Below are 23,549 nucleotides of genomic sequence, written 5' to 3'. Positions count from 1 at the left end.
ATATAATGTATATATATGTATATATAATGTATATATATGTATATATAATGTATATATATGTATATATAATGTATATATATATATGTACATATAATGTATGTATATATATTTGTGTATATATATGTGTATATGTATATATATGTGTGTATATATGTGTACATGTATATATACATGTGTGTGTATATATGTGTGTGTGTGTGTGTATATATATGTGTAATGTATATAATGTATATATTGGACGATTTGACTGAGGATTGGCGAACCAGATGGCTGCACCAGGCTCCAATGTGTGTGTATATATAATGTATATTTATGTATGTGTGTGTGTGTGTGTGTATATATATATATAATGTATATCCCCTTCAGGTAGATGGTCCTGCTCGATCTGTAGAAAAGGCGTAGGTAGAAACTCTATAAGATGTACCCAGTGCAAGCAAGCGATGGACACATAAGAGGTGCAGCAATATCAAAGGAAGGTTAACTAGGAAGTTAGTTTTTGTATGTGGCAGATGTTCAGGAGCAATAAACACTGAAACTGTGCAGAAAACAACTTCTGCCACATTCCAGGGAGAAAAACTAGACATAGTGGATAGCTTCCGCTATCTAGGTGACCAAGTTAGTAGTGGAGGAGAGTGAGCTGAAAGTGTAGCTGCTAGAATAAGAATAACCTGGGCAAAGTTCAGAGAGCTCTTACCTCTGCTGGTGACAAAGGGCCTCTCACTCAGAGTAAAAAGCAGACTGTATGACGTATGTGTACGAACAGCCATGCTACATGGCAGTGAAACATGGATCGTGGACCTTGAAGCTGTGAGATGAGAAGTTAGTGGGTATAGGTGAACAAGAAATGTAGTTGGATAGAAGTTGCAAGGGTATGGGCGAGTGAAAGTCTTAGCTATAGGTAACTGCTGAGTGGGTGAACTTTATGAGCAATTATTGAGGTATATAAGTAAGGGAAATAGGTAAAAGTTGGTGACAACCGTAGAAGTTGTGAAGGGTGACCAATTATAGTTGAGGAGATAGGGAAGAGAACACTGACTAGAAAAGGAGGTGGTGAGATAAAGAACAGCAGAATTGTAGTAAAAATAATGATATAGTAGATGGTGGAGGAAGAGAGAGGGTAGACGAAAGGGAGAGAAAGATGTGCTTAGGTAGGCTGCAAGAACAGGGCAGACGTAATGAATGAGGACAAGTAAGTGTATAATGGCTCAGGAGAGTAATCTATGTAAAATGTGAGTGGAGAAGACTTAAGAATGAAAGATGGGATAACAATGAAATGGTTCTGAGTACTAACAGAGGTAGGGTGTTAAATGGTATCAAGATGATATATTTCAAAGATTATAAAATGAGATTAAATACCTGGGGAGATGGAATAAAAGTCCAAAGAGAGAGTGGAAGAGTGTAAATGTGGGTATGTATGAATGTGGTCTATATCACTGGAATGATAGAGAATGGCTGTCAGAAAGAGAGAGATACAAGAGGAGGTAAGAGGTCAAATGGTGTAAATGTTGTTTGTGAGAGTGTTAGGAGGCTTTATATCTAGTGTCAAGCTTGAAGAAGCTGATCCAGGGTTTCAGTTGACTCTTGTTTGCATGTTGTGGGCTAAAAAAAGCTTTGTCTACTTGTTGAAATTAATTGCATGATCATAACTGTCACTGAACTGTGATAAGTTTGAAGATTTTGTAATAATATATGAAATTTTCATGTGTGTGTAAGTCTGTCAAGGTAATAAATACTAGCCAGAAAGTGTTCAAACCTATGTAACCAGTTCCAAAAATTGTGAAGGGATTGTGTTGAACTTTTCATATTTGATTCATAGAATAAACTGTTGTAAGAAGATAGTGTATATCAAAGACTTTAAAAAGTGTTAAAATTTACCCAAGGGAGAGCACTCACCCAGCATGTGGTAGATCAATTAATTGTAGCATCACAACCTCTGCCTTATCTAACATTGTTCTTGAAGGTATTAAAGATCAAATAATTTTGTTAGGCCCATTTTGTTTCTCAATGAAGAGAAAATCTAGGTGCTGTTTCATTCTGAAAAGTTAGGACAAGCAACGTTGATACAAGCAAAATTTGAACTGAAATATGAGGTAGCAGATTTGAACCTGGTTCTTGTCTAGATAATACCTGCTGCTAATGTGTCATGTTTATATAAGAAAGCTCCTTTTCTGTGACCCTTCTTAAATCAAAACTCACAGTCTCTAAAGACATCTAAGGAACTAACTAGTCTGTTATTTCAGCTACTAACTAGTGAACAAACTGTCACTTCAGCTGCCTACACTGAACATGAAAATAGTATGAGAGAAATGTACATGGACAAGAGATTTTCTTGAACAGAGAGCTGACATGGTTACTCAACTTGCTGGAAATAATAGCCAAACTTCTAACAACTCACTTAAATAAAAGCTACTATTTAAATTATGGGACCATCATAACTAGAATGCCTTTCATTATATTGTTTTTTTTTCTCATTTTTCTTTTTGCTGTAACTGATTAGAGAATACACAACAAAGCCCTCTTCAAGTCAACAAGATAAAACTTTGTGGACACTTGACTTGTTAGATATAGCAGCCAAGTTTCCTTCAAATTTCTCTTTCATTTAAATATAGGGAGTTTATATTGACAAGATATTTGCATATGTATGTGCATATGACTAATATGAGAGCATATATGGAACAGGATAGAGAGCAACTTTTGAAGTTCAATTTTAAATTGCAGAAATATAAAATGGATAATATTATAATGACTTGCATAAAACTGTCTCCTGTAGTCAATATTTTATGAATGTTTTTTGACAGACAATTTAAAACAAAAATTTACTTTTTCACTCAGTGTATTGAACCTTTTGTAGATTTTATTGTTAAGAGTAGTTAAACTATTTTATAAAACATTTTTCTAATTCTTTTTCGTCAATAGTCTTTAATTACTAAAAATTTCACAAATAAGACAAAAAAGTAAGGTGGTGGATATTTTTAACATCTGTTTTGCATGTTGACATTACAGTATTAATTTTTTTTTCTGGAACATGGAAACTTTGAGAATAGGGAGTTTAACCATCTCAACCAATTATTTCTTCAAATAGTGTATTATTAAATTATACCTGTGGTATAGAGTAACTTAATAAATATCCACATAATTAATAATTAAGTGGAGTACTCAATTGTAACATTGATTTATTGGTTATTAAAAACAGTAACGAAAGGGTTAACCTGAGATTTTAAATGCTATAGATTTTGATATTATTCCAAAATGTATGTGAAATCCTAAAAACTCAGTTGTTTTGTCAACATACCTTTTTTTTTTTAAAAAAAAGATATTAAAAACTTTGAATCAATGTACATGCAATGTTGCTAGTCATACTTATAGATATACATAAATTTTCAGTGACAAAAAATATTTTAAAGCAAAAATGTAAATTCTTAGTTCCTTTTTGATTTTCTTCAGAGAAATTGTTGCTTTTAGTCTGAATTATGATGACATATTTTAAAAAATGAAAATTTAAGTCATCAATGATTCTAGAATGTGGAGCACTCTGTCAGTATCTACCTACAAGTCTGAGTGACCTTCTCATAAAATAAGGAACTTTTTTTTATTGATTTAGAATTCTTTCTATAAAGGTCAAAGAGTGCTCAGTAAGTTAACATTTGACTCAACTAGAAGGTTAAGCAAAAACATTTTTCAGTGCTTTATTTTGGTTAGATAAGATGATTCTGTAAATTGTCATTTGAAAGTCTCCTAAGTTTTAGTTCAGTAAAGTGAGACAAAATTAGATATACTAGTGGCATGTGTGGAAATTCCTACAGTTATTTCGAAAACTGTAAGAATGCTGAAGTTTATAGGAAACCATGAAATATTTCTTTTGAAATGGTATTTTTATCAGAAACATTTGATTCTTGACAGAGTAAAGTCCAGATATATGGTACTGAATAGCAGTAGTAGGAGAAAACATGGAAACCTTTTTAGCTAAGACTTGGCAATGGGTGAGGGACCCAGTTGAGTGCATGAACATTATACTTCCAGAACCTCACTTTCACTGAGCTAGCATAGATGGATGGGTATTCTTGATTGCTTGGCATTGCCAATCAATTTGGTCCTTTGTTATCTCTTTGAGGCATAGCATCTTGAGATCAACATCAGCCTCTTTGCCCCATGTCTTCATGGGTTTCCCTCTTCCATAGGTTCCATCCATTGTTAGTGATTGACATTTTATACTGCTGTCTTATCCATATGCATCTCATGGCCATACCAACACAATTTTCTCTCTTGCAAACTGCATGTAATTCCTCTTATGCTCAGTTTTTCTCTCAATACTTTTGTACTCTGTCATGCATACATATTGATATTGTACATCCAGTGGAGTATGACTGTTTCGGTTCTCTAGTATTTGCAAGTCTCCTGCATTCAGGGCTCATGTCTCACAACCATTTAGCATTGTAGTTTGTACACGAGCACCATACAGTCTGCCTTTTGTTACCAGCAGAGAGAACAGCTGCATAAACTCTTCCCAGTCTGTTTTTACTCTATATATCTTCCGTCTTCTTTCACTGCTAATTAGGTCACCTACTACCTATGGGGATCCCCCTGGGCATTTAAGAAAATCTTTTCCTTGTGATGTTAGTGTTTCTGTGCATCTGTCACATGCATGTTCTCTTTCTGTTAACTTGCAATTCCACTGCACCTTGTGTGTCTCATAATTTACACTGTATATGTTCTACGGGTTTTCTTACTACTTTTATATATACTAAGCTTGAATCTTGTTTACCTGTTTAGTAAAACTTTAGTCTTTGCTAAGTTAACTTTGAAGCCGTTTGATTCCAGGTTATGCTTTCATACTTGGAATCTTTCAAATTCAACAGATTTGTAAGAATGAGGTTATCAGCATATAGGAGATCTCACAGACTTCTGGTCTTAAGCATATCTTTTGTAGTCTGGATGACAAAGTTGAATAGAAATGGACTGAGAACTGTGCTCTTGATCCTTATCTGCTCTCTGAATTTGTTGTTGCACTTGTTCACTTTCACTATTAATTTTATGGCACCTCCATTTATGGTTTCTATGAGTCTCACAAGTCATTCATCTACTCTTCTTCAACAGCCACCAATTTATAGATTGACGGATTTTGTCAAAGGCTTTCTCTAGGCCAATGAATGCTAAGTATAGAGGCTTAAGTTCTTCACAAAGAAGATAGCATTAATAGTACTTCTTCATGCAAAACTGAACTGCATATTCATCTAGGTTTATTCTCTTAATTGAGCTATAACTCTTCCTATAACTTTCAAAATCTGGTCCATCAAATTTGTATCTCTGTAATTACCTTTTCTTAATCATTGGCCCTTGTGACTGTTGATTATGATGCTGCCATGGTTATTGGATATGGCACCTTCCATACAGTTTGATTGTAACGGTGACCAGGCTGTACCATATTCTGCTGGATGATTTAAGCATTTCAGCAGTAATTCATGATGGACCAGGGGCTTTCTCCATCTTGAGAACCTTGTTTTTCATAGTGCTATCTACTAAAATGACTGTTCCCATTGGTAGATCTGTGTTGAGAAGACATTTTTTCTCTCATATGCATTCTTCACATTTAATAGACTTTCATAGTAGCACTTCCATGTCTCTTTCTTTTCAGTATCACTCAATGCAAGTATGGCATTATGAATTTGTACATACTTCTCACCTGTATCTTGATTCTCTTGGGTGCTTTGTGCAGGCATGGCTTTGTCGTTTTAAGAAGCTTACTACCTACTGTGCAACATTTTGGGCGAGTGTCTTCTACTATAGCCCCTGCTTAATTAAAGCCTTGAGTAGACTTGGTAGGTAGAAACTGAAAGAAACCTCTCATATGTATGTGTGTGCACATGTTTGTTTGTACCCTTGTCTTGATATCATGCAGTGGTTACAAACAAACGTCACCATAATGCAAGCAATATTATTTGCTTCTGGTCTTTGTGAAAACATGTTTGGCCAAAGGGAAATATTGCTTTGCTGGCAACAGGCGAGGGCTGGTGACAGGAATGGCATTTGACCATAGAAAATTTGCATCAAGAAATTCCACCTGACTTGTGTAAGCATGAAAAAGTGGATGCTAAAAATGACGATGACACTGCCTTATCCAGAACACCTCACATCTCTTATCCTCCTACTGCAGAATGTTCCAACAAAGGCAAAGGTCATTTGATCTGCTGGGAACGTGATGGCCTCAGTTTTTTGGGATGCAAAAGGCAATGTGTTTAGTGGCTATCTTCAAAAAGAGCCAACTTGCTGAAGCAGTTACAAAAGGCTATCAAGACCAAATGTCCAGGAAAACTGACGAAAGGGGTCTTTCTGTTGTTTGATCATTTGTATCTCATAACTTCTAAGTCACATACTTCTATGCAGATGATGCATTACTTCATTTTTTTCTTAACCTTTAATGTATAAGTGTCATCCATACACAAGACACCTCTTGCTCAGCATGTTCTGCCTCCATGAACAGAAGCCTCCAAAACATCCCACAAGAGAAGAACAGCCTAGTTTCCTTCCGGAGCACAAAGATGCAGTCACTACATATATCAACAAAATAGTCCTGTACCACATCCATCTTACACATAAACAACTCAAAATTAGGATCAAGTACAGTGAGGGGCTCACCAAGCTAGTTATTTTATTCCACTATCAATGAATGTAAGAAGCACAATAACATTTATGCATTATTGTGATATTTTTTGTTAAATAAAAAGTGCAAAGACTTTCGGTCACAAATTTATCAATGGTTTGGCCCATTGTTTTAAATGGGTACACCACATTCTATTAACTGTTTTGTTACCATTATTTCTGTTGAAAACACTCCATCGATTTAAATTGATTTTGAAAATAATGGAAAAATTTAGTAAAATTAAGCTTGTCATTATTTATATGGTGTTTTGTACATAAATGAACATGAAATTTTAATAGGTTTTAAACAAGAAGTTGCATCAGAACCAAAAGTGAAGTGGGTTGGTATCAAAACAGGTTTATAAAGCTGCCAGTGCACATACAATCTCAAATGTGGTTTGTGTGTGTGTTCATTATTCACACCCATTTTTCCAAGCTAGCATGGGTTTAGATTGGAGACAACGACGACGATGTTTGAGTTTGAGGCGAGACTTTACAGCCAGATGCTCTTACATTCTTAACCCTTACCTGTTTTCAGTTGGTGGATATTTTATTTTAATGGTCTATAAAAGTATAGAGTAGAAATGCCAACATCATAGCTTTCAACTGGTAACAAGCATGAATATTGACATTCATGTGATTACAAGCTTCCTGTAGTTTCCAGAAAACAAAAGATGAATACAGGTGAAGGATGAACAAGCAGGTGTATTAGCTTATGGAGAGAGAAGTTATCATGTCCTGGGCAACACTATAGTTCTTTCTATCTTAAGTTCCAATATAGTGTTGAAAGAGAACCAGAGGGTGATATTAGAAGAGAATGGTGAGTGGAGCAGAAGGGTGATATAGAAAGGAGGACTAGAAGAGAGTCAGTGAATGGAGCTCAAGTGTGATATAGAAAGGACTGGAAGAGAGAGAATGATAGCTACATGATGATTGTTGGAAAGGAGATTGAATACAAGCTGTGTAATGAGAGAAGAGTGAGTTTATGAGAGGGCTATTGGGTAATAGAAGTGAGAGTGACAACAATAATGAAAATGGTTAGTGGAAAGCATGTGATAAGAGAGAGTAATGGAACAAAGTGAGAGATGGATAGCAATAAAGAATGATTGATGTTAAGGAATGATTTAATACAGACAGATTGGATGGCATGTTATTTCTCATGCTTTCATTGTAGCGAGTGAGATGTGAGTAAAATATGGAGAGCAAACATAATGTTTATAAAATCCCTAATTAGATATTATACATCCCACTGTCCATCACCACCATTTTTACATCTATTTTACCAAACTTGTATAGAGTGGGTGAGTTCTTTCCAGCACAGTTCTTCAGTATAGATCATGGATACTTAGTTGTCATCTTTGTGAAGGTCACTCTCTTAAGATCTGCTTTTACTAGTTTGTCCTATGTCTTCTTTATTCCCGTCTTCCATATGTTCCATTCACGTGGCACTTTCTGCTACTGACATCTCCTATATGCTCATGCTAATGAATTTGTGTGTGGGTATCATCATCATCATCATCATCATCATCATTTCACGTCCGCTTTCCATGCTAGCATGGGTTGGACGATTTGATTGAGGACTGGTGAAACCAGATGGCAACACCAGGCTCCAATAACATTGGACTGACTCCTGTGCAGGTGGCACATAAAGAACACCATTTGAGCGTAGCCGTTGCCAGTACTGCCGGACTGGCCCTCGTACTGTTGGTACGTAAAAAGTACCCACTAAACTCTCGGAGTGGTTGGCGTTAGGAAGGGCATCCAGTTGTAGAAACTCTGCCAGATCGGATTGGAGTCTGGTGTAGCCATCTGGTTCGCCAGTCCCCAGTCAAATCGTCCAACCCATGCTAGCATGGAAAGCGGACGTTAAATGATGATATATATATATATATATATATATATATATATATATAAATACACATACACTGGGCTTCTGCAGTTTGCATATACCAAATTTTACTCCTAAAGCATTGGTCAGCTCTAAATCTAGAAGAGATGAGTGTGAAGTGAACTTGTCCACATGACTTGCCTGTACTCAATATGAATTTTCTCATCAATTGCTCATGTTAATTAAAGTCTTACTTAAACTTCATCCATGCTGTTGTTAATCTCTCATGGGTGGACTTGAGTGCTACTATTGTAGACAAATGAAGGCATGGTTGCGTTAATCTTGTATTGATGATTTGTTCAAATATATTTTTTGTCAATTGAAAGCAAATTAGCTTCAAATTAGATTTGTTTAATGGAAATTAGTGGTTTGAGGATCAAGGTTTAAATGCTACCTAAGCCTTCAAAGTGAAAGCTGTTGCAAGTTCAAAAATTATGTATTTTCAATGTTTGAGTATTCACTCAAGTTCTCAAATTATTGTGTTACTTATCAAGATGCATCTCATATTTTGAACTGATCCCCAGATGTATCTTATTTGCTAATTTTCTTTAAAAAAAAAATGTTACTAATTTAGGGATTCGTAAAATTATTTTATAAAATATTTTTCAGGTCCACAAGATTGCTGGGTTTGCTCCCACCTTGATGATGCAGGTGGTCATGTCAGATGATTTGGAAATGCCTGTACGACAAGCTGGTTAGTGTTTGTTATTTAAATTTTATATTAGTCTATACAAAAATATTAATTTTAAAATACTTCCTCTGTAAATTTCTAAATTTGCAGAAGTATCTGATTTTCTTTTTTGTTTTACTGGTGTGTGGAGAAATTCGTAGGGAAATTAATTTTCTTTGATTTTACTCAAACACATCTGAGGGAAACTGCACATTGTAATGCTTATAGATGTGAATTAAAATGATTTCAAGAGTAGGTGAGTTTTTGTTTTCTTGTAGGTTACATCTACTTTGTGGCACTTGTTAATACAAGAAGAAATATTTTCTTTTTTAGGCACAAAGCAATCTTTTGTAGCGAAGACATTGGTACTTATTTTACTAACAAGAAATAAATGAAAGGCAAAGATGACTGTCAATTAATGAATTCAGTAATAAGACACTAAAACATTCCAATGCCTTTTGATCAGTATTGATTCACTTGCAAAAGTATTTAAAACAGTGAACAAATAGTTTAGTTATTAATCACAGGTTCTATTTTGTAGGGTTGAGAATTGAACCAAAAATTCTTGTCTTGTGCATTTAACCTTTTAGTATTCAGATTACTCTGTTGAATGTAATATTTATTTATTTGCATGGTTTAAATTAATCATGCATTATCTCTTAGCTTTGAGATTTTGTTGATGGGATTGAATGACATTGTAGGATAAATTGGAAAGGCTGGATCTGGTCAGTTTGAACTTAAAACAGACAGAATATTTCGGTCAGATATGGCCGGTTTAAATGCTAAAGGGTTAGTGAATTAATATCCTGAAATTAACGCATAGTTTGTAAAATTGTTTTGTAACATGTCACATTCTTTAATTCTTTTTAAAAGTATCAGAACTTACCTATATGAAGATTTTGTTATGAATTTAATTTAATACCTTATGTTATACCATTTGCTTCAAATAATTCAGTCTTTGATCTTTGCCTGTAAAATTTTCTTTTCAAATTTTATATGTAATGTCAGTTATCTTGGAATACATTTCAATATTTGTTATTACATATAAATCATTTTATTTTTCAAGCTGCAATGTATATTATTGAAAAGTTTTAAACTTTTAACGTTCTTTAGGTGTCATCTATTTCAAAAACATGGTGATCCAATTCTGGCATGATCGTGAAGCTGAACAAGTGTCAGATCCTTTGCCATTCAACATCCATGAACAGGATCGAGACGCTATTCGAAATAACATAATTGAAGCTGTCATTCACACCCCTGATACCATCAGGTAAAAGTCCTCTCTTTCTGCATGTTTTATATCTCAGAAAATATGGGGTTTGAACATGGACAGTTAATATTGTTGATTGGAGAAAAGCTGAACCTACTGGGTAAATTGTGTAGTAAACAAGTGTTTATCTGCAAACAACTACAACTGCTGCCAGATTCTGAACTGCATGAAACTGCAGTTCACATAATGTTGTTTGGTTGAAAACTGGAACTCTTATGTGACAAACAAAGTTTAGCCTTATTTTGGAAAGATGTTTTTGTAAATGACTTCCAGTTTGCAATGTGGGTGTTTATGCATTTTATCAAGTGAGTTTTTCTAAAGTTTTCTTTCTTTAATTTTTAAGCTTAATGACAATTTGTACCTCAAGTGGCAAGTTAGAATTTGGTTATAATATTTAATGATTTATTTTTATTTATTAAATGATTTTAATTAAACAAAGATTGTTTGAACTGGAAGAAGTATGTGTCATTTCAGTGTTATCTGTAAACACCATCTAAGTAATACCAGTATTTATTGATTCTGAATATGTGTGGAATTATGTAGTTGATATTGAATTCATGGTTTCATAAATGAATGATTAGAATTTGAAACAAAATATTAATTTACTGTTATGTTTTAAATCTAGGATCTCTACATAATAGTAGGTTTATGAGGAGAGCACATAATTGTAATAAGTGTAAATAACACTAATTCGTGGGGCCTTATAGAAATCTTTGAATGGAGGAGATGAAGACGTCTTGTAAAGATTTTTCTAATGTAAATTATTCAGCTTCCAATTTACAAGAACTAAATGAAGCACACATTCAGCTCAGTGACAAAGGATCGATATCTTGTAAATATATGTGCAAGCACCTAAGTTTAATCAGTTTACTAATATTCAAGCTACTTAGGCAAGTGTAAGTGACATGACAACAGTTAAAGATTAACAAGTAGAAACTGCATCCACAATATATACTGATCATCATTAAATTTCATCTAAATCCAAGCAAGTTATATTATAATTTTATACTGGACTAACTACATTTCATCAAACTCTGTAATTTCTAACAGGATTGGGAGATTTAGAGAAAGCACAACAGTTCTTTGAGTTAACATTTTACCTTCAATTGTTGCAATTATGATGTTTCATTTATAATTTGATTCTATACTTTGAGATATATATATATATATATATATATATATATATATATATATATATATATATATATATATATATATATATAATCTGATTTAGTTGTTGATATTCTGTGATATAGTCATATGTAACTAAAGATCAGTTTTCTAAAGCATTTAATATCCTTTTTATCCTCCAGTACTCAGCTGTGTGTATGTCTCAGTACTATGATAAAATATGATTATCCGGGAAGATGGCCTGACCTTACAGAGAAGATTTCTAGGTACATACAATCTGAAGACCACCGTACATGGATGGGAGCTCTCATGTGTCTCTACCAATTAGTCAAAGTTTATGAGTGAGTTTCTCTTATTCACATTTATTATAACTACATCTATGGTTTGTTGTGTTGAATAACCTAAAAAATTTTATTTGTTCTCTTTGTAATTAATTTAAACTTTCAAAAGTTAAGACAAGCTCTTGTGCTTGATTAAGCTTGTTTTAGGTGGATGGTTTTATAATCACACGTGGATTTTATGTTTGCTGTATATTTTCTTAAGATTTTTCTTGTCTTTTGAAAATGCTTTGAATTTAAACTTGCTGCTTGACAGCATGAAACTTGTATCCAGTTTTTGTCCATAGTGAAACGTTTTTGAAAATGGAAAAAAAAGAAAAAAAGAACTCCAAAAATTTGCAGCACTCAGATATGATGTAAAGTAATGTTGGACAGTGTAACTCAGAAATCCAAGTTAGCTTGTTTTAATTTCTCTGATGTAATGGTGTTCGTGGTTGCCAGTACCGTCTGACTGGCCTTCGTGCCGGTGGCACGTAAAAGCGCCCACTACACTCTCGGAGTGGTTGGCATTAGGAAGGGCATCCAGCTGTAGAAACTCTGCCAAATCAGATTGGAGCCTGGTGTAGCCATCTGGTTCACCAGTCCTCAGTCAAATCGTCCAGCCCATGCTAGCATGAAAAGCGGACGTTAAACGACGACGATGATGATGATGATTGATGTCATATTAAATTTCTTGTCATTAAAGGAATTATATTAAACATATACTCATTTTGAACTATTTTTCCTGTAGATAAAGACCTACAGTTGTGTATGTTTCTTGATTTTGCAGATATAAAAGATTAAGTGACCGAGAAATACTTCATCAAGCCATGGTGGTCCATTTACCTCTCATCTACAAGATGATGCTTCAGATAATGCCAGATCCATCCATTGAATCAAATCTTTTACAAAAGCAAATTTTAAAAATATTTTATGCATTAATACAAGTAAGTTTATTTCAAGTCAGCAGAAACTGTTCTCAATTCATCACATAATTAATGTAGTGCAGGACATCTATACAATTATTGTCAAATTCAATTTACTGTATTGTATGCAAGCTTAAATTCTGTTGTGGCTCGTAAAACAAGTTCCAGAAATAAATTGTATGAAGGGACTCTTACAGTGAAGTAGTTAATAGAATACTGGTGTTTATTCTATTCCAACTTGCTGTTAAAAGACTAGATACTAGCACTCATTAGGATTTAATAAAGAATAAGATTTTCTTATACTAAAGTGCAGGTACAGGGTACATGAAATGGTATCAAAATACCAGATAAAAACAAATTTCTTATAGATGACATCTTTACACATTTTAGAGATGACTTTTATTTATTCAAAAGTTTATCAAGTATAATCTTTCACGTAAGATCATTAGAAATATTATTTTAGCTAAAGTGCTATTGTCAAATTCAAGTAACTTTACTTATTCCTTGGATAACCCATTGTGTTAGAAAACACTAGAGCTAGTACGTCTAGTGGTACTGAACTTTTTAAATCTAGCTAAAGTAAGTAATATTGTTTTGAAAATTTCAGAATTTTCTCCCATTGAATTTGATTGACCAAGAAGTATTTACTCGCTGGATGGAAATAATTCGCCAAATAGTTGATCGCGCAATTCCTGAGGTAAGTAAATGTTATGTTAGCTTCTAGACAATCTTATTTGAAGAGTTGTTTTGATATGTTAATTTTGCTACATTATCTTGGTTGAGTTCAAGAAAAATTTACTTTTTAATGTTGTAATACCACTTTCGCAAAATATATATTTAAGATTAAATAATTGTCTCACAATATTTTTCTTCATTCTCCTATCTTGAAGGCTGCTAATCAAGTGGATGAAGAGGAGCGACCAAGTCTGCCTTGGTGGAAAGTTAAAAAGTGGGCTTTACATATTCTGGCAAGGACATTTGAACGGTATTGAAATTTTTTTTTTTTTTGTTTATAAGAAGATTCTCAGGAAAAGGAACCCATATAATCTATAATTATTTCACAAGAATTTAAATATATAATTTAAATACAGTAATCACTCGTCATATTACAGTTCACTTATCATGCCCTCAATACTTCGCAAATTTTCCTGGCTAATATATGTAAATTTATATCACGGACTCCGCAGTATATTATGGGTTTCTGCTGCCAATAGGTATTTATATTTTTTTAGATTTTAATTATTTCTGTGGTAAAATAAGCATTTTCACAACTAAAAATTAAATAGATAAAAGTACAGTATAATACTGCACTGTTTAACACATTAAATATATTAAATGAAAATACATAGTGTGCCATAGTGAATAAACAAAGAATTGCACATGCTGTATGGAAAACGAAACTCGGGAGGCAAAAAAAAGAGAAGACATGGGTACTCCTAAGAGTGTGGGGAGAGTTTATAAAAGCTCAAATATATAAAAATAATAAAATAAGATAAACCCCTATAGTTGGCTTTTATTGACTTGGAGAATGCCTTTGACAGGGTCCCCCAATCCCTCATCTGGTGGGCAATGTGGAAACTAGAGATAGATGAGTGGTTAATAAGAACTGTACAGGCCCTGTACAAGGATGCTGTCAGTAAGGTAAGGGTCGGCAACGAGTATAGTGAAGCCTCCTCTTATCCATCATAATCCTCCAGGCAATAACAAAGGAATTCAAGACTGGCTGCCCCTGGGAGCTCCCCTATGCTGATGACCTTGCTCTCATAGCAGAATCACTACCAGAACTAGAGAAGAAATTTCAGGTGTGGAAGCAAGGTTTAGAGTCAATGTTGCAAAAACCAAAATCCTAGTAAGTTGGAAGGCTAGTAAATCACAAGCCCCTTCAGGTAGAAGGCCCTGCTTGATCTGTAGAAGAGGTGTAAGTAGAAACTCCATAAGATGTACCCAGTGTAATCTATGAACGCATAAGAGGTACCACAACATCAAAGGAAAGTTAACCGGGATGACAGCTTTTGTGTGTGGTAGATGCACAGTCAATAAGCATGAAGATGCTCAGAAAAGATTCCATTACATGCCAGGGGAGAAACTAGAAGTAGTTGATAGCTTTTGCTACCTAGGTGAACAAGTCTGTAGTGGGGATGGATGGTCTGAGAGCATTTCTACTAGAAAAAGAATAGCTTGGGCAAAATTCAGAAAGCTCATACCTCTGCTGGTGACAAAGGGCCTTGCTCAGAGTGAAAGGTAGACTGTATGATGCATGTGTATGTACTGCCATGCTACACAGCAGTGAAACATGGGCCATGACTGTTGAAGACATGTAGGCTTGAAAGAAATGAAGCTAGTATGATTTGCTGGATGTGTAATGTCAGTGTGCACACAACAGAGTGTAAGTGCCCTGAGAGAAATGTTGGACATAGAAGCATCAGATGTGGTGTGCAAGAAAGACGACTACACTGGTATGGTCATGTGCCGTGTATAGATGGCAGAGCTGTGTGAAATGTCACTCCCTAACAGTTGAAGGAACCCGTGGAAGAGGGAGACCCAGGAAGACATGGGATGAAGTGGTGAAGCACGACCTTTGAACATTGGGCCTCACAGAGGCAATGACAAGAGACCAAGATCTCTGGAGATATGCTGTGATTGAGAAGACCCGGCAAGTAAAGTGAGATCGCAGCTGTAGCCTATACCAGTGTTGCATAACCAGCCCATTTAAAAAGTACCTTTGAATTGTTGGGTGACATGCCGTGCTTGAGGAGACCTATTGAGCCAAGTAAAATCTAAATCAGAATCTCAATCAAATCGAAATCAAAATGGAAACTGTAGTTGTGGCTGATGCCACTGCTGCCTGACTGGCTCCCTGTGCTGGTGGCTTGTAAAAAGCACCATCTGAATGGTGGCCGATGCCAGTGCCGCCTGACCGGCTCCCATGCCGATGGCATGTAAAAAGCACTCACTACACTGTGAGTGGTTGGTGTTAGGAAGGGCATCTAACTGTAGAAATCTTGCCAGATCAGATTGGAACCTGGTGCAGCCTCCTGGTTTGCCAGTCCCCAGTCAGGCTGTCCACCACATGCCAGCATGGAAAACACGTTAAACGATGATGATGATAATAAATACATACAAATTATAAAAATAGTATACAGTACTGTTTCTAGTTCGCGGATTTTCACGTATTGGAATGTAACACCCGCGATAGTTGAGGGATTACTGTATATAGTTTGAATGGATTTTTGTGATTTCTTTTAACTATTACTGTAATTTCTTAATAGTTAAATAGCATTTAAAAGGGGGAAAAAAACAAAAACGTATAGCATTTGCTTCCCCACCTACATACAATATAAATGGAACCAAACTTTTATATAAGAACTGTCTTAGATAACTTGAACATCATTAAATCTTTTTATTTTGTTTTTTTTCCATGTGAAATTCGATATTTTATTTAACCTAAGAATTTTTCTGCTTTTAAAGAAAGATAATTCCATGTTAGATATGTATTGCATTCTGATAATTTATGTTGTTTTTGCACCTATTTTTCTATGCTTGCATGGATCAGACAAGACTACATATCCCCGTTATTCAGTAGATATATATATATATATATATATATATACTTATAGGTATGGCAGCCCTGGTAATGTAATCAAAGACTATACAGAGTTTGCTAATTGGTACCTGAAAAGCTTTACTTGTGAGTTTTTCCTTTTCAATTATTTTTTTTTATGAATTGTTTCACAATTTTTGTGATATAAAAATAGTTGATATAGATTTTATATCTTGTACCACTGAAATGTTACTATATTAGAATGTGTGTACCTGTTACAAGTTTGTGAAAGCAAGAGATTTCACTTATTTTGATTTTTGGTTAAAATCTATCCTAATGGTCTGTTTCAACCTTTCATATAAATATATTTGTATTTATCTTTTAAAATAAAATTTTCATTTTTAAAATGGAATTTTTTTATTTAAACTCTGTGGTAGGTTATTAGACTTATGTTTTAGCTACAATATATGTTAAGTCCTGAATTTCTCTTCAGACTTCTTTTAAAAACTTCTCAAATTTAATGTATTTGCAGCCCACTGAGTAGTTGGTGTACCAGGTGCATTTTATTGTCCACAGACACTAAAGGTGTTACCCTGTGTGGAGAGTCTCTTCTAATCTGCATTAGTTCTTATTCAGGGTTACTGCCCTCCTGCCTTTATCTAATGTTATTGCTCTGGGAAGGTAGGCTGCAATCTCAACATCTGTGAGATCTGTACAGATCATACTGATAGGGAATTTAGTTTTAGGTACTGGGAGAGATGTTACAGCAGTATTTTAAATGATGTGTATGTATGGGAGCTTTCTCAAGAAGTGAGTATGGTTGTTTCTACATTGTAGGTAGAGGAAGAGATGTTACAACGGTACTTGTTTGGAGGGAGACATGAGTCTGTTTCCACCTGTAAGTGTTAATGGTGATCGAGTTGGCTAACAGGACAAATTGTTCTGGACTGGTAGTTCTTAAACGGTGTAACATAAGGGATATCTAAATGTGTTGTAAATTTTTAATATAATTTAAGGCCTTAAAAAGATCCATAATAATGCTTGAGATTCTTGTAAAAGAATGTTATTCATAATTTTAAGTATGAATAATAAAACAAGGTAAACTATAGTTTTTAAAATTTTTTTCCTAACTGTAAAATAGCACCCTGCTTCCTGAAGTGTGCCAGTATTCTTTTTATATTTTGTCTAAAGTGTCTCACGAAATCAAACAGAATGAGAAGGCAACTTGTTCCAGTGACAGCTGCTAAGGTACACCAACTGTCAGGCACTCTGTGGTCTTTGTTTTTGCTTAAGTGCTGAGTAAGAGAGAATAACGAATATGGAGACAGTTGGCAATAGGGGCAATGTTAAATATAGTTAAGCACATATAAATAGAGCTGGTAGTGGTAATGTGAGGCTGATTCTATTATGTAGTTATTGGAGACAGACCATTGTTGTCAAGGACAGGGATGGAAAGCTGTTTATAAAAATGCTGTACACTCAATATTTCTAAACTACAGTTTTATGTCTAAATTAACATTTAAATAAATTACAATTTATTTTCTTTAATAAAATTGCTTGCATTTACAACATTTTGCTAGCAGTGCCATATTTAATAGAAATAAAATTTCAAATTTTTCTTTTCATATCAATATGAAATACAAATTTGGTTTAGCTTTTGTCTTGTAGAATTCTATAATTCACTGGAACAAATATTCTTGACATCTCTTGTTTGTATATTAACACACACACACACACACATATGATCTGCTCTTACTCTTTGTATATATTTGTAGAATATATATAAATTCAGCTCTTTTGATCTTCTAAAATGATTTTGGGCTTAGACCATTTTATTCAAATGATTCAAAATTGTAAAGATTAAGGTTTAGATACTTGGTTAATATTTTACAAATCTATTTGAATTTAGGTGGTATCATTCCTGTTCTTTTGAATTTACTCGATCAATATCGAAAGAAAATGTATGTTGCTCCCAGAGTTATGCAGCAGACACTCAACTATCTGAATCAAGGGTAAGTTGTTTTTATTTTTATGCCACTTCCTTACATCTCTCTGTTTTGTTCATGGTTAATGATTAGATAGTGTGAAAGTCAAGCTTTTTGTGCTAAGTTGGATAGAAAGGTGTGTGAATGCTTATAAGATGGATTGTACATTTAATAATATCTTTTATCAAGGAGTTGGCAGTTCATTTGAATGAACAACTGGAATACTCATTGATGCCATGGAAGATCTATTTGTTTTGCTTAATTAATAGATTACACTTGCCTGCTTTACTCTGTAAAAAAACAAAACAATACAAAAAAATAGTTTTAATCTTAGACTTAAAAGAAAACAATTTATATGTCCATTTCAGAATCAGCCATGCCTTCTCCTGGAAGTGTATCAAGCCACATATAGTAGTAAGTAATTTAAACAATATACTTTTGAACACAAATATTGACTTGTTAACATTTAACCCTGTCATTAGGTTTCTAGTTACAATACACATTTTAATTTAATTCTGAACTGTGAATCCAAAACATAAGTTTATTATACTTAAGTGGTGTTTCAAACACAACTTAAAGGTTCTTACATGAATCCAAGATAGAATTTTTGCCTCAAAACTGTCCTAATTATAGTAAATGTATGTAAAAATTAGCAAAGTAGAATATTATTTAAATTTTGTCACTGAATAAATTGAGTTACTGCTAATATTATTTATTATATGGCTTCCTAAATCCCTGTTTATGACAACAATTTATTTATGGCAACTTTGTCCTTTATTTTTTTTGTTTGCATTAGACTCCTCTGTTATATGGAACAGTTGAATTAAAATATAAACAAATAGTTGATGGATTTGGTTTCTTCCAAAAATGTTGGAACAGGAATGTTTAATGTTTTAGACTGCATTTTCTCTCTGGAAACCGTTGTTTTGAAAACTTTTGTCTGACATAGTTCACACTTTTAGAAATTATCCTTTTCAAAGTCATCCCTTGGACTATATTGGAAAATCATTCAAACTCGAAAGTTATTACTGAATTGAAAGGTTATTTAATTTTTTAACAAGTGTAGAACATTAAAGAAATACGGAAAAAATGATTTGAAATAATTGCACCAAAATTTAAGGAAGATGGAAATGTTATACTGCTTAGTGTTTAAGTGAAATTGTGTTATTACATGCACATTGCAATTTACATTTAAATATAAATAAATTCTGCAGTCTTAGGTGTTTTGGCATTTTATGATGGATAGCGTCACGTAAATTGGTGAAAAGAAAAGAAAATTTGAATAAAATGCTTTCTTTATTGAGTAATTCATTAGACGATTACATATATTTGCAGGTGATAATTCAAGATGTTGTGTTTCCTTTGATGTGTCATAGTAATGAAGATGATGAACTATGGACTGCAGATCCCCATGAATATATTCGCATGAAATTCGGTAACATTCTTTGTATATATCTTAGAAAATATGGAATAGTCTACATCCACTGTTCCCTCCCTCATACATATTATGATATGCATAATTAGCAAGATTTACAAAACTCATATATTCATATTATTAAATAAGGAGAGATGATGGAGTGTATGATGCTATGTTATGTTCTTTATTGTAGATATGTTTGAAGATTTTCTGTCACCAGTTGTTGCTGCCCAAACTTTGTTCCACTCTGCAGTTGGTAAACGAAAAGAAGTTCTTCAGAAGGCCATGGGATTTTGTATGTCCGTATTGACACAGCCTAATGTGGATCCAAGACAGAAGGATGGTGCTCTTCATATGATTGGAGCTGTAGCTGACATTCTTCTTAAGGTTTGTTATTTTTCTTGAGAAATAATACTTTTCATCCCTACACGGTTGATAAACTGAGTACCTGTCACTAATTGGGTTAATTCAGTTTATTATACTTCTGCTTTCGAAACTTGTAGCCTTGACTCAGTGTTAGAAATCATTGTTTTCAAATTGTTCGTGTCATATTTGCCTTTGCCATTATCAGCATCATCATATTTGCTTATTTCAATGCTGGTATGGTTTAGATGTCATCTATTGGGGTAGTTATTAGCAACAGGAATGTCCTTCCTGTTGCTAGCCCTTATTTGATTTTTAAGTAAAATATTTTTATTCTATTGGCCTTCAAAAGTTGAAACTACAGAATATTGTTTACAGATGCAAGCGTGCGTGCACACACACACATGCACTCAAGTATATGTTTCTGTATGGGGTTTCTGCCTATCAACTTCACTGAGGCCAAGGTTAAAGTAGAACGCACTTGGAGTGGAACTTGAAGCCGGGTGGTTAAAACAGACTTTGTATCCATATTATACTCTGCGGTTGTCTAATATTAAAGCCACAAATATGTTTTAATTACAGAGAAAAATTTACAAAGATCAAGCCGAAATGATGCTTACTACTCATGTTTTTCCTGAATTTCGCAGTCAACATGGTTATCTTAGAGCTAGAGTGAGTATTTTTCTCTATTTAATTTGCTGCAGTAATTCTATGTTTATAAGAAATTTTATGTATAAAATATCTTACACTTGAAATAGTGTTATTTAGTATAATGTGTTAATTCCATAATATTTCTATTTGTAGGCTTGTTGGATGCTCCACTATTTTAGTGAACTTCGTTATAAGCAAGATAACAACTTGATGCAAGCACTTGAATTGAGCAAAGAATGTTTGTGTAATGATAATGAGTTACCTGTCAAGGTTGAAGCTGCAATAGCACTTCAGATGCTGGTTACCCAACATGACAAAGGTGACTTTATTTCTCTATTACATCTCCCAATGAATGAGTTTCTATATGGTCACTTGACTGGCTAATAATAGTATCCTGTATTTCCTCGAACGACAACCTGCCATCTTAATTAGAATAGCAAGATATGTTGGATAATGCAGTTCTAGATATACTGCATGAATGAAAGATGGGATGGTCATGACTGGTGCTTTAAGTCTGTTTGATCAGGGCTCATCTGAGGCTAAACAACCTATCTCTTGGAAAAACTCCTCACCTCTTGGCAACCCCCCCACCTCTTGGCTCCAGCTATTTCCCATCTCTTGGATTAGCAAATTTTCTTTTAGATCACATCATTGCAGTGTTTGTTGATAGAGATCACTTTGACCATATTGTGCCTGGAGATTCTGTATTATTCTCCACCCTCCACTGTCCATTAAACTACACATTAAAAATCTATTTGTCTTCTCATCCAACAACTCTTTGCAGATAGTACTGCTCATTATCACATTCTAATCTTCCATATCAAAGCTTCATGCACATTTATTGTAGGTGCCTAATAGCAAATCTACTGTGACTCCATGAACAAGCTTTTGTAAACCTCCTCCAGTGAGGTGCTAGTCTTGCTTCACCAGCACAGAGAGGCAATATCTACCTACGTAAAAAACAAAACAACAACAACAGAAAGCCCTACTTTCTCAACCATTCTTCCTGTGAATAGCATGCAATAAGACTCTCAAGTTTGCTATAGTTGCTAGTTTACTCCATTGCTGAGGATGTTCTTGGGCAAATGCTGATAGTCATTATATCAAATAGAGCATGATGGAAACTGGTTTCTCTTTAGGGCAGAAAATACTTCGGCATCTATCAACTTCTAACCCTCAACAAATATCAGGTGAGACTCGCAATAGAGTATTGGTCCTATATTTAAGATGGTGTTGCTACTACACACAGAGCATCTTAGACATTATCCAGAGAAATGACATCTGCCTGCTTGGTATGGAATTCTTCACCTATGCAGTTTAACTTGTCTATGGAAATGTTTTCTCTTCTGCTTTTTCCACTGCTACTACAGTGGTTTTCCATCCTTGGAACTGGTTGGTTTCATATCTTCACCCAGGAATTCCTAATTTACTTGTATCTCCTATTATTTTTCTATGTCCCTACACTGATTACTGTGCTCAGAACGTCAGTTCTCTAGAATTCCCTCCTTGCACAGGTTTTATTTGCAGTCATTAGTTTGCAACTGATCAAGAGGAGCTATCGCTCTCACCAGTCTTTGTGGGCTTATGAAGGTTATGGGCACACCCCCTTCCTCCAGGTCAGTCCAGTATATATATATATATATATATATATATATATATATATATTGTTCACTCACAACTTGGATGTGTCTGTACAACCATCCTAATTAGTTGGGGTAACAGAATGCAAGGCTCATTTCAAGAGTAGTTTCAGCCTCTTGGAGATTGTTTTTGTTTTCCTGTATCAGGTATTGCATGTTCCTTTTATTTTTCTTAAAACTATCAAGTATTTTTGACAATAACTCAAAATATTCTAACATAAAAATAAATTTGAAACAGAATGTTGTTATTTATTATTGCTACTAATGCTCATCATTTCTTTCCTTTTTCTTTTTTTTTTACTAAGCCAAGCAATTTGTACGTCCTCATATCAAGCCAGTTATTTTAGGTGAGTATAATCATAATGATTTTAGACCTGCTTTCAGCGATAACGTGGGTTGACTTATTTAGAACTTCCCCTCCCCCCCATGGTTTAAGGTGCTATGTCTTGTATATTTCATTTTTGGCACATCCTACATAATGCCAACCCTTTAATGTACTGGGAGTACTTTAGTTTAGCACTAACACTAAAGAAGTTAACTTGTTCTCAGCTCAACTAAAGAGTCTTCTTGACTACATTGTTTCTGTTCATTCACCGACCACAAGAACATGAAATCTTCTTAGGCTAAAGCTTTTGAGAATACTTAATTAGTAGTCTGAATGATCTCTTGCAGTTGTAAAGCAACCGATATTAGTGTTTCTTGGTTTCTAATGTCAGAGACCATTCATTTTAGTAATTCAAAATGTCAAGGGAAATTCCCTCAAAATATATTTAACCCCTTAACATTTAAACCAACCTTATCCAGAGTGAAATAATCTATTGTCATTCAAATTTTGTTTTTGTAGTTGAATCTATTAGTCTATGTTGTTGACTTTGTAAACTAATAGTTAAAACCTTTAACCCATTAATCTCTGTTATTAAGGCCCATGAGTCGTAAAGGGAATTAGTCACAAATTTAACCCTTTCGTTACCAAAGCCGCCCGAAAAAATTTTTGGTTCATGTGACCAAGCCGCCCAAAACCGCCCGTAATCACCTATTCATATTTAAATGAGAATATCTGAGCAAATCTCGTTAGTACATTCGTGAAAACAGTGATTATTTGTGTAAACAGTTC

The 23,549-nt window shown here is 34.2% G+C and overlaps 1 protein-coding gene across 2 annotated transcripts in view; it reads left to right on the top strand.

Annotated features, from left to right (window-relative positions):
• The window catches only part of LOC106876228 (importin-7), a 61,017-nt gene that overhangs the window by 10,487 nt on the left and 26,981 nt on the right, over positions 1-23,549 (top strand). For both annotated transcript variants that reach the window (XM_052968306.1, XM_014924701.2), the window contains exons 2-15: positions 9,134-9,218; positions 10,308-10,464; positions 11,778-11,936; positions 12,703-12,859; positions 13,446-13,535; positions 13,729-13,823; positions 16,456-16,526; positions 18,289-18,391; positions 18,733-18,778; positions 19,700-19,799; positions 19,975-20,168; positions 20,727-20,816; positions 20,949-21,114; positions 22,741-22,782. In XM_052968306.1, coding sequence (XP_052824266.1) covers positions 9,134-9,218; positions 10,308-10,464; positions 11,778-11,936; positions 12,703-12,859; positions 13,446-13,535; positions 13,729-13,823; positions 16,456-16,526; positions 18,289-18,391; positions 18,733-18,778; positions 19,700-19,799; positions 19,975-20,168; positions 20,727-20,816; positions 20,949-21,114; positions 22,741-22,782 — 1,555 coding nt within the window. The remainder of the gene's footprint in view (positions 1-9,133; positions 9,219-10,307; positions 10,465-11,777; positions 11,937-12,702; positions 12,860-13,445; positions 13,536-13,728; positions 13,824-16,455; positions 16,527-18,288; positions 18,392-18,732; positions 18,779-19,699; positions 19,800-19,974; positions 20,169-20,726; positions 20,817-20,948; positions 21,115-22,740; positions 22,783-23,549) is intronic.

Source organism: Octopus bimaculoides, chromosome 5, assembly GCF_001194135.2.
Source record: "Octopus bimaculoides isolate UCB-OBI-ISO-001 chromosome 5, ASM119413v2, whole genome shotgun sequence".
NCBI lineage: Eukaryota > Metazoa > Mollusca > Cephalopoda > Octopoda > Octopodidae > Octopus > Octopus bimaculoides.
Note: the sequence above shows the minus strand (reverse complement) of the source record. Positions and strands in the feature narration are given on the sequence as shown.